This window comes from Lithobates pipiens, unplaced genomic scaffold (genome assembly GCF_037356315.1).
Source record: "Lithobates pipiens isolate NorthernLeopardFrog02 unplaced genomic scaffold, aLitPip1_a1.2 Scaffold_23, whole genome shotgun sequence".
Classification (NCBI taxonomy): domain Eukaryota; kingdom Metazoa; phylum Chordata; class Amphibia; order Anura; family Ranidae; genus Lithobates; species Lithobates pipiens.
In genome coordinates this window covers 119,205,704-119,219,725 of record NW_027507785.1, presented here as the reverse complement: position 1 = coordinate 119,219,725, position 14,022 = coordinate 119,205,704, and the positions used below count along the sequence as shown (strand labels likewise).

The 14,022-nt window shown below is 40.6% G+C and overlaps 1 protein-coding gene across 2 annotated transcripts in view; it reads right to left on the bottom strand.

The window, feature by feature from the left end:
• The window catches only part of CACNG2 (calcium voltage-gated channel auxiliary subunit gamma 2), a 287,473-nt gene that overhangs the window by 103,451 nt on the left and 170,000 nt on the right, over positions 1–14,022 (bottom strand). Inside the window, exon 3 of one of the 2 annotated variants that reach the window (XM_077452262.1) lies at positions 10,912–10,926. The exons of the other annotated variant lie outside the window; for it this stretch is intronic. Within the exon in view, the coding sequence (XP_077308388.1) occupies positions 10,912–10,926 (15 nt within the window). The remainder of the gene's footprint in view (positions 1–10,911; positions 10,927–14,022) is intronic. 2 annotated transcript variants of the gene reach the window in all.

The following is a 14,022-nucleotide window of genomic DNA, read 5'->3' as shown; positions in this document are numbered from 1 at the left end:
AATGATAGACTGGAGACAAAAGTGTACTTCAAAAAAACTGACAGAAATAGCTATCTCCCTACCTCTAGTGGCCATCTCCCGCTCTGGCTTAAAAACATTCTGAAAGGACAAATCATGAGGGTGAAGAGGAACTGTTCCAAGGTTGATAAATACTTTTCACAATCTAAAATCCTCACTGAAAGATTTAAAGCCAGGGGCTACAACCCACAGGTATTGGAAAGATTGGTTGAAGAAGTGGAAACAATTCCCAGAGACATATGTTTACAGGAGAAAAATTCAGTCGTTCCCTCTACCTCAAAGAATAATAAAGAACGGGGCTTAATTTCTGGCTTTCATGCCCAATATAAAGAAGTGGAGAATATTTTCAAGCAACATTGGCACATTCTTCTGATGGATAAGAAACTTAATACGGTGTTACCTTCAACAACACAATTCATATACAGAAAAGTCATCAGTTTTGGAGACAAAGTGATAAAAAAAAAGTCATACATCCCCCAAAATGCCCTCAGTCATTCTGGGATTGTGATGGATTTTTTGTCTGTAGAAGGTGCAAGCCATGTAGGGATGTGTCTAGACCAGTCAGAGGTCTGGAGAGTTTTACATCCCCTACGAACAATAGAAATTTTAAGATTAAACAATTCATCACTCATGTGGTGTATGCTTTAAAATGCCCATGTGTTCTTATTTATATAGGACACACTAAGAAGATGTTAAGAGTAAGGATTGTTGAGCATATTAACAATATCAAAATAGTGTTCAAGGACCATAATGTGTCCTTACATTTTAAACTTGAACACAACCAAAAGCCAACTGGTTTAGAGTTTTGGGGTGTCGAAACGTAAGACACAGTGGATATATTTGGTAGATATTCTCTCCCCCAAAGGCCTTAACATAGAAGTCAACATTGATTGCTTTATTAGCGATACATAGTTTTATCTTCATATTCTTATTATAATTTTTTTTTTTACACCTTTTAATATTAGGTTATTAAAATATATTTTTATATATCAGGATTTCGGCATATTATATTCTCTCCCAAGTCGATTGTTGTTGATTTCAAACGGATATTAGCTAACGTTTTTGATCTCCCTGGTTTGCAGGGTATATCAGGTGTTTTTTATATAGTAATTTTCAAATAATAATGATTTTTAAATATATTTAAAATATATATATTTTTTATTTTTCATATTTTCAATATTTCTATGCATATTAATTTTAAATATTTTCTATAGTTCACAATTGGACTTTTTAATATACATACACCTTTTGAATCTCCTCCATAATAATTTTTACATAAACTTTTCTTGCCCTTGGTTGGTTCAAAGGGTTTTATATACAGATTTGTCACATTTTTGCAGCACTTACATCATTACGGGGTACATTATCCATTTGTGATTCCTGCAATAATATTGATTTAGTATGTACCTGGGCCTTGAATTGACTGTAGTTTATTATCATGTAATTATGTTATACTCGTAATGTCCGTTCTGGTAGTAGGCATTCTCTATTGACACACTTATAAATTTTAAATACAGCATATTGTATAGCGTTAATACCGTGGCCAAGAATCCTGTGATACATATGCCTGCGCCAATCACGGTGTGGGACACGCTGCATGCTTTAGCATAGGTATCAGAGGCCGATTGGTCGCTGAGGTTTGCTGTTTTACATAAAAGCGGCCATGACGTCAATAGATCATGCCCTCAGACGAAGTCAGGAAGTGATGAAATGCGTCAGTCGAGATCTATGACAAGATCTATGACACTGGCCGGGTGTGGCGAGCCTAACCAGGAAGTAGGATCGCTGTTGTATACAGCGCGAGTTCTCCTTCGAGTATCAGTGACCAGGTGACTATACTAGCACACCACACTTTATTACAGCTTAATTTCATTGTAATTGATGCACGCTTAATTTGTAAAGTTTTTTTTTTGTCTTATTAATACTTTATGCAGCATTATGCTATGTGGATGTCTTATTATTATTTATCCACAGGGTTTTACTGGAGCCCCATATAGCGTGACTAATATTTATAACCAAAGGCGTATCACTACCATATTTCTGGTGAGTGCACCCCAAAGGGGAGTTTTACCTCATGTGGATGGTGGTCTCATTATATCACAACACAAGTTATATTTAATTTCCCTCGCTTTTGGTGACTCTTATATGAACTGTTGATGGGAGCTTGTCATTTCATCCTTTTGACAAGAGCACTGATACAATAGTTTAAAGGACTCCATTCCAGAGTGTTTTTTTAGTATTGTGTTCTCGATTTTATTATATAGTTCCAATTTTCCTTCTAGCACCTTAAAAATTCATTTTTTCCTACCATATGACTGTATAATTAGTTTGGGATGTGGTGCTTTCTTTCTTGCACTTCTAGACAACTCCTTTTAATAGTGCTTTGTTATTGGTGTTAGTGGGATTAATAGTGCCCAATTGTTTATATCATCGTTGGTAGCAGTAGGAAAAGAAAAGGGTCACATTTGATTTGTGGGATACAGATTGGAGACCACTGGTTTAGACCAAGATCTTTCTGAAACCTAGAGCACACGTTGAGCTGTTGCGCAAACCATCTGGTTTTTTGTCTTTGCAAACAAGAAATTTGACTGCTACATCTCTACTTTTTCTGTATTTTTGCAATAATGTTTAATCCTCAGGACAGAAAGTAAATGTAAATCTTCCCTGCAGAATGAAAGGAAGAAAGAAGAATCTGAAAAAGGTTTCTTACCCTTTTGGAAATGGAGGGGAATGGTTGGAGTTTCACTTTAACTCTTACTCAGTAATTGCATGAGATGCTTGGACTGGTGACATTGTGTTGCACCCTCTAGTGTGTGCTAGAAGTAGTGTTAGTGTGGTTGTTAGTGTAGGGAAATTTTAGCTTGGCTGAGGGCCAGACTTGGGCTGTGAATCTGGGTCAGGGTTCAGTGACTCAGGGGGTCGCATGACTCATCTGGTAGCTCACTCTGGCACTTCCCCCTGGTCTGGAAGTTTGTAGAAAGGGAGGGGCTGTCATGCATATTTATGAGGCCTCAGCCAATCCCCAGCTTAGGCCAGCAGGGCCCACCCCAGCTTTGGGTAAGCAGAGCTTACCTCATAAATAGACATGATCCATACCAGCAAGGGGCAGTTGGGTGGAAGATGGAGATGCAGTGCTGAGGAGGCTGTCGGTGGCCCTTGAGGGTGCCCCCTAGTTTGGGGAGGGGTGGCCTGGGGCTCGGGTGCTGGAAGATTTGCCCTACAACACATGGAGGAAACCCTTCCTGGAGGCACAGGTGCAAAGAGAGAGGACAGCGGGAGCAGGTCAGCGCGTCTGGGAGATCTCCTTAGCAGGGCCGCTGATAGGGCAGTACAACCAGCCCCATTGTACGGGGCCCGCCCCCATCAGCTACACAGTGGGACCCGGGCATCTTACAGTTTGTTACTGCATTTAAAAAAAAAAGTTTCCTAAATTCCTCTCCCGCTCCTATATGCTTACAGAGGGGGGGTTATATAATTTTCCAGGAGGGGAGTGCAGGCGCAGCAGAGGGACTATTTCTTTATTTTCGGGCACATGTACATCATGCCGCCCCACTATTCTATTAGTACCGGCTGGCGGAGTGATACAGTGATTCTCCGCTCGTCTCTAGGCTGCATTCCTCATGAGATATAGAAGTTGGCTGACAGAGGAGAGCAGGAGGACAGCGTGGCTGCAATGGACACAGTGAGTGGGGAATAGAGGAAAGAATACTCACTGTGTCCTATCATGTATCTCACAGCACAGCAGGTTATCAGCATTACAATTATCACAGGTAGCACAATAAGCAGGTGCTCTGTCATGGCTCTGTCATGGCTCTAGGTCACATTGCTTTTGGGTGCTCACTGTATTATGGCTGTGCTTGGTTACAGTCTGTTACATACAGTACAGCCATAAGTTAACACAGTGAGCACCCAAAAGCAATGTGACCTAGAGCCATGACAGAGCCATGATAGAGCCATGACAGAGCACCTGCTTATTGTGCTACCTGTGATAATTGTAATGCTGATGATCATAAGAAACAACGAGATGCTACTTGAGGTTCGGTTCACACTGAGGCAGCGCGACTGCCTCAGGCGCCCCAGATGCGACCGCTGCAGCGACTTGCAAAACGACTTCTGTATAGAAGTCAATGCAAGTCGCCCCCAAAGTCGTTCAGGAACCTTTTTCTAAGTCGGAGCAACTTGTGTCACTCCGATTAGAACGGTTCCATTCTACAGAACGGGATGCTACTTGTCAGGCTCGTCCTAGTGTGAACCGACCCTTACACTTCATTTGGGGGAGCAGTAAACATGCAGCAGAGCTACATTTTTACGGCTCCCCAAACCAATCCCCTTTAACTGCTTCCCATCCAGCAATGTACCAGTAAATCGCTGGGATAGACGGATGATATCTTGGTCATCACTACAGCAATGATCAAGATATAATTTTTTTAGTCCCAGCAATTCTGCACAAAGTAAAGTAATCCTAATGGCTAAGAAGCCACTGGATTACTTTTACAGGCAGTGGAAGGGGTCCCATCACGACCTTTACTGCTTTTAAGATGTGACCAGTAGCATCCCGTTCCGGGGACACAGTGAGAGGGATGGATATTGTTCTTCCCACTGTGTGACGCCAGAAACGGGAAGTGACAAGGATGTTGTCACTGCCGGTTATGTAAAGAAGCCATCACTGGCTTGAACAAGCATCCTAATCAAACTGATCTTAGTTTGATCAGATGCTTTGGAGGGCAGAGGACAGATATGGGGTCTAAAAGACCTCATATCTCTCCATAAAGAGGACCTGTCATGGCCCATGCTATCACAAGTAATGTAAAGATGCAGTGTAAGATTTTTTTTTATTTGTACTAAAATACAATTTTAAATAATTTTAAACTGCCCCCCCTTCATGCTTATTAATTGCAAAAGCATGCATTGGCTCCACACGCACATGTAAATGGCAACAAACCTGCATTTTGTTTCAAGCCGGGATCAGGGGTGGGGTCGAGGGTGGTTGAAGGGGGCCCCATCAGGTAGGCTGTACGGGGCCCCATGATTTCTAACAGCTGCCCTGCTCCTTAGAGTCAGCTGGTGGGCTGGTGAGTGTCAGTCTGGAGGACTGTGGAGAGAAGTTAGCTTGAGGGGCTAGTGAAAGGGGCCGCTGCAGCCTGGCAGGTTGACAGTGCCTGAAGAGGTGGCGCTGGGATCAGTAGCCATAGCAGGTAAGATGGACACTGAACCTTTGCTACACAACCAAGGGGTCTCAGGTTCCTGCATGTAATGTAAGTGACTGTTGGATAATTCCCAGTGTTCCAGGTAAGTTCTGTAAGCAAGTGAGTGCTGGAGGAAGAAGAGGAGCTTTATATAGGAAGAATTGTCCCTTAAGTTTGTTCTGAAGTGAAATGGGCATCCCATATTCTCCCAACCCTCAATAAACAAAACAAAAACAAAGTCACGGACTGTTCTCTGACTCCGGAGTGCCTGTGGAAATTTGGTGTGCCTGGCTGTGCAGGGTGAGGGATTCCATTCTACTTACGGCTCCTTAGGAGGTACACTACACTTGCAAATTTCAGCCTGTATAATGGTAAATTGGATAAAGCAGTTTTTAGCAGTAGCACAGAAAAATAGGATTTGTCTGCATAAGGTTGCTCAGACTATACTGTTTCCTCCCAACTGGGCGGCAGATTGCAGATTTACTTGTTTGGATTAAAAGGACTTGGATCACTTTCTTAGAAAAACTATCCCACTATAATTAGTAAATAGTAGAAGTGGGGAATCGTTCTAGAGAATTAATCCCATTGTCATGTTAGGTCAGTAAGGATTCCGTTATCCTCTGCAAGGACAGCTGCCTTTCAGAATATGCACAGATACAACAGTGCAGTTGCTATGAGGCTCTGTTTGGCTGTGCCGAGAGCAGTCTGCATAACATCCAGTTGATTTCTATAGTTATCAGAAGTATTAGAACATGAGTTATAGGAACAAACAAAAAGTAGGGCAAATTTCTGTTGTCTTTCTTGCACATTTCCATAATAACGAAGAGAAGCAGTTTAATCAGCACTGAAATCAAATTTAATTCAATTCAAAGAGCCACTGCTTGGTTACAGTAGCCATGCAAACCATTATGAGTTTTCTTTAGCAATACAAAATACTGAAGCTGACACATATACAGTATATAATTTCCAATAAAAAAAATCCCCTAAAAGATCCTTACTGTAATTTGCAAAGCAATGCAGTAGCCTTAGCAGCCAGCTCAGGGAAAATGTAAAGTGCAGCTCTCAACCCCAATAAATATACAAAAAACTTCAATTGATACCACCCACTGACATAAAGTGCAATAATAAACAAAGAATAAATCAGTAATTCCACTATATGCAATAATAGACAATAAAATAAACACTCCACATTGTACACTTACACCACCTAAAAAATCCAAAATGCGCTCTAACTTTATAATTGCTGCTGGAAACGAATAGCCCAACATGCATCCAAAGAAAATAGCTTAATCAACATCTGAACAAATCATATAATGCTGTGACATAAATAGTATACTATATTATTTATTAATATATGCTGCATAATATTAAAAGCAAATAATAGTGATAAATGAAGTGCTTAAGGACTCTTTCACACTGGCAGGTGGTGGAGCAGTATAAACAGGCAGCGTCGCAGCTACGGCAATTTTAACTTGGGCTACAAAGCTTGACAGGAGGCTTTGCCTGTTAAACTCGTTTTATTGAGATCATTGAGGCCACAATCCAACCGCAAGCCAAATGCTTAAAAGACTGTATTGGAACTATAAGAATAGGGAAAGGGATTGACTTGGAGACCACGTTTTTGATTATTGTTATGGACTTTATTGCACTTAGGGCTCTTTCAGACAGGTGGTAAAGCTTACTACCCTCTAAAAAGAAATCTGCGGCGGATCCCTTTTAGGAGTGCTACACTGCAACTGCAACCCAAATGCTTAAAAGACCATAATGGAACTATGAGAGAAGGGAAAAGGATTGACATGGAGACCACAGTTTTTATGGACTTTATTGCACTTAGGGCTCTTTCAGACAGGTGGTAATGCTTACCACCCTCTGCAAAGTTATCTACGGTGGATCCCTTTTAAGAGGGTGGTATATCAACGGCTGGCAGATGTATTGGTGCTTTCGAATGCCTGTGTTTTTTTGTTTTATTTAATTGTGTTTTTTTTTTTTTCCATATTGTCGAAAAGTAATCGCACAATGTCAGATTACTGTTTGGCAATTAAAAAAAAAAAAAAAAACAAGCATCAGAATGCACCAGTAGAGCCACCTGAACACCTGCCAGCTGCTACTATAGCACCCTCTTAAAAGTGATCCGCCACAGATTGCTTTTTAGATGGTGGTAAGCATTACCAACTGTCTGAAATAGCCCTACGTGCAATAAAGGACATAGCATAAATCAAAAAACATGGTCTCCAAATCAATCCGTTTCCCTACTCTTAAAGTTCCATTATGGTCTAAAAGTCTTTAACCATCAGATCATAAGTGTATCTTCTCATAAATGTGCTAAAGATCTCATGATGTCATGCATCCATTCCTTTTCTTTAGATTTTGTGATCCAAAAAAAAAATATATATTCTCACACATACTCCCACTCCTCTGGGCTCTCGCTCACTTTGTAGTCCTGACCTAAGCTAACTTATATTAGTTAGGTAAGACAAGTGTGTCTCTCCTAAAGCTGAAATGCAGACACAAGAAATTTGATTCAAATCGATTCCTCAATAGCCACAGAGAATATAAATCCACTTTGTATTCTGTGCTGTACGTAACTTGTGCAGAGAGCAGAGCTCTGGGAGGGGCCCAGTAGGCTCCACCCACTAAAGACTGCCCACAGAAAACTAGCAGAGGGGGCAGATACAAGGCCAATTACCCTGCACAAAGAGTTAGCCCCTGTACACACGGTCGGAAATTCAGACGGAAAAGGTCCGATCGGACCATGTTGTCGGATAGTCCGACCGTGTGTGGGCTCCATTGGACTTTTTCCGTCGGAATGTCCGATCAACAAATTTTGAGAGCTGGATATAAAATTTTCCGACCATGATCCGATCTGACTTTGTCCGATCGTTTGTAGAGAATTCCGATCGGACAAAGTGCCACGCATGCTCAGATCAAATTGCGAGACCAAAGCTATTGGCTACTAGCTGCAAAGTAGTCCTGTTGCAACGAATGAACGTCATCACGTTCCGAACGATCGAATTTTCCGATAAATTTGTTGCGTATGCAACACCATTTTCGGACAAAATCCGTCGGAAAAAATTTGACGGATTTTGTTGTCGGAATGTCCGACCGTGTGTACAAGGGCTTAGAGTAGCAGTGACCGCTCTTTACGGGAAGCTCCTGCACAGAGGCAACATGTCACACTGGATTACTGCACAGAGCTAGGAAGAAGTACACAAAACACTCCAAATTCATGTAAGAGTGCAAAAGACAAATGTACTTAGACAATATTTGCTTATTGTGGAGTTCAGCTTTACACTGAACTGGACCCGGAAGCCTTTCTGTGACTGTTATGCCCCGTACACACGAGCGGACTTTTCAACATCCAAAGTCCGAAGGACCGAGTCCGTCAGACTATCCGATCGTGTGTGGGCTGCAACGGACTTTTGATTCGCCAAAGTCTGACGGACTTTAGAAATGAAGCATGCTTCAAATTTTCCCGAAGGAACTCCGCCGGACCCGGTCCCCTTCGAAAACTCCGCTCGTGTGTATGCTACTTCGACGGACTAAAACCGACGCTAGGGCAGCTATTGGCTACTGGCTATGAACTTCCTTATTCGAGTCGGGTCGTACGTCATCACGTTCGAATCCGTCGGAGTTTAGTGTGATCGTGTGTGGCCAAGTCCGTTCGGCCGAAAAGTCTGTCAGAACTCCGTCGGAACTCCGTCGGAACTCCGGCGGAACTCCTTTGGAAGTCTGTCGGACATAAGTCCTCTCGTGTGTACGGGGCATAAGCATTCCTGTTGGTCTTATTGCAAGAGTTTGCTGGGCTGTTTACCCTGTGCACACATCTAAATGCACTTTTTAGGTGAGCTCTTTTTAATATTGTAATAATACATTTGTCATACAGTTTTACCTGTGGCTGCTGCCTATATTTTAATGCTGATGTGTATAGGGCTGGACAGACCAGATAAGATTCACTAAGGTTTAAAGATGGTTAAAGACTTTTAGACAGCAATGGAACTATAAGTGTGACAAAAATTATCAATTTAGTGACCCCTTTTTTCAAATATTGTTATGAACTTTATTGCACTTTAAGCGGTATTAAACCAAAACAAAAAAATTATTATTTTGCAGCTTACCAATCATTAGATGTGGTGGCTGCATCAGTTTTCTTTTCTTTGGAATTTTTCCCTCTGTTTTCACCTGGTGATCTGGCCAGTAACACATCTCCTGTATTAGTGAGACACAACTCTGGAGGAATGAGAACAGGAGGTACAGCATACAGCAGCATTGTCATTCTGGGGGGGAAGGTAGTGTAGATTTAGATACACTGACAAATTGAAGCCAAACGGTGGCTCGAACTTTATAACCAGTTGCAGCAAACAGTTTTTTCTTTTTTTGGGGGGGGGGGGGGGGGATAAAGGTTTTGCATGAATTAAAAAAGGTGACTTTTTTTTTATTAATGCAAAACAAAAAATCATGGTTTGTCTCATCCATGTAAACGAATACATCCCGCTGGAGAGCTTCTGCTTTTGAAAACCAGACTTGCTGGCTGGATCACCAGATAAAAACAGAAGAATGAAAGCCTTAAAAAAGGAAACTAATACAGTCATCAAATCTAAGAATTGGTAAGCTGCAATATAATAAATGTGTGCTTTTGGCTTTGTCACTAATATTTGCGGTTTTTTGATTATTTATAATTATTCAGATGTTAATTACACTATTTGTTATGGATGCTCGTTGGGGTATTAGTTTTGAGATGCAATTATAAAATGGGCATCACATTGTAATTTTTGGTTGGTATAAATGTACACTGTGGAGTGTTTATGTTATTGCATATAGTGAAGTCACTGATTGATTTTTGGGTTATTGCCTTTATGTAGCTGGGTAGTATCAATTAAATTTTTTTATTATACTTATTAGGGGTTGAGGGCTGCATTATAGTTTATTAGATTTATCTATAATATCCAAGACCACAAGGAGAAATAAGTCCAATGGGTTCCTTGTCCTGTGAGCTAATTTAATTGCATAGTAGTAGCAATGTAGAGTTGGGTCATTCCCTTGCCAGTGATGCATAGAGGTTCTTGATGGAGGTTTTATATTACACAGAGGAATATATAAATTAATGAAAATGTATAATCTCTTTTTTTTTTTAACATATGCATTAAGAGAGATTTAGATATTAGTAAATGTTTTATTGCTAACAGTTTAAAAAACTGTCTCTGTGTAGTGTGTAATTACCAACATACATGTGCTCATTAAATACACATGCTCTGCTTCTTGCTTTCCAGTGATAAACCATGGCTGTGTTTAACTGATTATTATCACAATGCAGGTCTGTTGGTCTGCTGACACAATAAAGTGTTTGTGTGGACAAAATAAAAAAAATGCATTATGTTGATTCATCAGATCCTAATGACGACATTATCTGCATGGAGGGTATATGTTCTCCTTGTGGGCTCAATTCACAGAGTTATTTTACTCTTAAAATCTGAGATAAAATAATTCGATTTTTTCACACATTTTTTTTTTTTGCAATTCACAAAAAACACTATAAAAATAAAGCATGAGTTATTCATTAATGTGAGGTATTTTACTCATGAAACTATGCGGTATTTTATCTCATGACATGATATGGGATGGATACAGTGGAGAAGGATTAGAACCCCTTCAGGTTTTAGTGCTAATAAAGAGGTAAAATGGTTTAAACTGTAGAAATATGCAAACTCACAAGTCAGTGCGATCCCTGCAGCATATGTATTAATACAAAAGGAAAAAGATGACTAGAATAGCAGTCAAAGGGAAGCTGCTTTCACATGACACATGTGACGTATCAAAAACAACCAAGTTAAATTAAGGAAATACAAAATATCTTTATAAATGTCAAATATTGAATGAAAATAGTTTTAAAAATCACACACACATATTATATAAATACCATTTATCCACCATTAAAAAAAGACAGCTTTGTCATTGGGGAGAATTGCCTTCACGTCTGTCCCATAGCCAAAACAGGAAGTGAGAGGAAATCCCTACAAATTAAAATAATCACTTTGGGGGGCCCCCAGGTCACCAGAACTAGTGTCCCCATTGGAAAATTTCCCCCCATTACTTTTCTGGGGACAACCCAAAAATTTGTGATTTTCTTTCACTTTCAATGATAATGGTAAACAGGACAAATAGAGAGGGTGAATCTCCCTAACGGAAGCACAGACATCAATAAAAACCTGACAGGGGTGCTAATCCATCTCCACTTTATCCAAAACTAAAAAAATAACTGTTTTGCCTTTTTGTTATACTTTAAGTAAATCAGCCCTGATGATTCTGCACTTTTTCATATTTAGGTTTCTATGCATTACTGTTAAGAATCCAAAAAGGTAGAGACTACTCAAAATTGGCTAATATATTTTTATATTCCTTAGATACCTCATGCCTGGACCACTGCTTATTTAACTCATGTTTTTATTATTTATTTATTTATTTCCTTAGTGAATTGACTTTAACACCATTTTATGAGTTATTTACCTGTTTTTGGTTTGTGAGGTAAGTAACTCCTGAGGTATAAGGGAACTGACATTTTCAGAATCTCATGAGATAGTTGGAGAAAATGTGTCACATGATTCAATTATCTCATGAGATATTCTTTTGTGAATTGAGCCCTTTGCCTCAGTGTTTTTTTTCCAGGTGCTTTGATTTCCTCCCACACTCTAAAGACATTCAGGTGCAGGGGTGCTCAACCTGTGGCTCTCCAGCTGTTGCGGAACTACAAGTCCCATGAGGCATGGCAAGGCTGAAAAGTACAAGTATGACTCCCAAAAGCAGAGGCATGATGGGACTTGTAGTTTCACAACAGCTGGAGAGCCACAGGTTGAGCACCCCTGTTCTGGTGGGTTAACTGGCTCTTGTTTTAATTTGCCCTAGAATGTATATTTATGTATGAGAGTTAGAGACCTTAGTTTGTAAGTTCCTTGAGGGCAGGGACTATTGTGAATGTACAATATATACATTATCAGCGCTATATAAATGCCTGTAATAAATAAATAAATAAAATTAATATGCATTGCTTAGAAATTTTTCCATGTTTTATTGCTTTAAAGTGCAGAAAAAATATCTAATGATCCTGACAGAAATCAAGTGAACTCTGTTGGTAGCTGAAAACACTAAAGCCCCATACACACTATCAGATTTTCTGCTGATTTTTGTCTTCAGATTTACCAAAACCATGTAGTGCAAGGGCCTGCCTGATTGCATACAAATTGAAACTCCTAAGGTTTGACCTCATATTATATGGTTTTGGTAAATCCGAAAGAAAAAATATGCAGAAAATCTGATAGTGTGTATGGGGCTTTACTCTGCTACACTGAAATACCAAGACATATTGTTAGCCCTACTTGGGCTCTTATACTGACTTCTACCTATCTCTACCCCTCTCTGTCCCTCTCCATGTGCATACATTGAATTTATTGCCAGTAAAGAATATGCTTCCGCCTTGAGCCTGTGTGTAAGAAGAGGGCTTTTAGGAGATGTAGTTCTGAGGATGTTCCTGTGTGGGAACTGATGTAAAGCACCTTGCTGATCCCTACTCCTATCGGCTGTCCCTGCAAGACTTGACAAGGAGTAGTAAAAGCTGTTTCTCATGCAGGAACAAGGTAAAAATAATATTGCCGGGATATGCTCCTGAGAAGGAGAAGGAGGTTTTGGGATAAATGTAGGTAATGTCTGCAAAGCACTTCCTTGCATTGCTGAAAACTTACAGTACTTTGCAAATGTTTTACAAAGGCACGAGGAGATGTTGTAAAGTAAGAATGCTTTCAAAAATATATATTTGAATTGTTTATTTTTACCAGTTAATAAAATGCAAAGTGTAGAGGTCTCCCAACAATAGCCTCAATGGTAAGTAGGGAGGCACAAGGCTGCAGTGGCATCTAGTGCTTCAACACAAAGGCACTATCTATGAACAAGTCTGCAGTCCCAGAATCGATTAGTGCCTGGGTATCTATGGGAAAATCAGACCAGGAAAGGATAACTGGAACTAGAGGCTTATCTTTCAGGATAGCTGGGGACGCAAGGAAGCCATCTAAGGTTTGTCCCCTACAGGACCTCAGGTGCGAGTGTTTCCCAGATAGGTTGGACAAGACATCAATAAGTGACCTGCTTGGCCACAGTGAAGGCACAATCTCTCCCTTTTCCAAGGCCCTCTCTTTGGCAGGAGACACATGAAGCCCAGCTGCATGGGCTCTACTTCCCTGGAGGACTTGGGCCCAGGATGCATGGGAGGTGAGGGAGGTATGGGTGGGAAAGCAAAGCTCAGAGCCAAATGTACAGGTGACCTCCGGAAGCGCTCCTTAAGGAAGGTCTCTCTTGGAGTCTGATATTAATGAGAGTGCCAAATGAGATTCAAATGAGAATATACCTAGAAACTCCTCAAGATTGCTAGGTATATTCTCGAGCTGCAATCTCATCTTTAATGTTATCAGAGCAGCCACGGGAGAAAGCAGCCACAAGGGCCTCATTGTTCCAACCAACCTCTGCTGCCAGAGTATGGAATTCAATAATGTAGTCTGTAACAGTTCTCGTAATCTGTCTGTCCAGAAGGACATTGTCCTTGTGGACAGTGGGTTTTTTGTGTCTCCCATAGTGGGTTTTCCCAAGCCAAGGCTTTGTCAGAAAGAAATAATGAAGCCTACTTTGCTTCTGTCAGTAGGGTAAGCTTGGGGCAACATGTTAAAACATTGTATATTCCAAGCTGGTTGAGAAACCCTCTGCAGTGAGCTGGAATGCCCACGAAATGGTGGGGAAGCAGAGCAGAACCAGTCATACCTCTTACAGTGGTAGTGTTAAA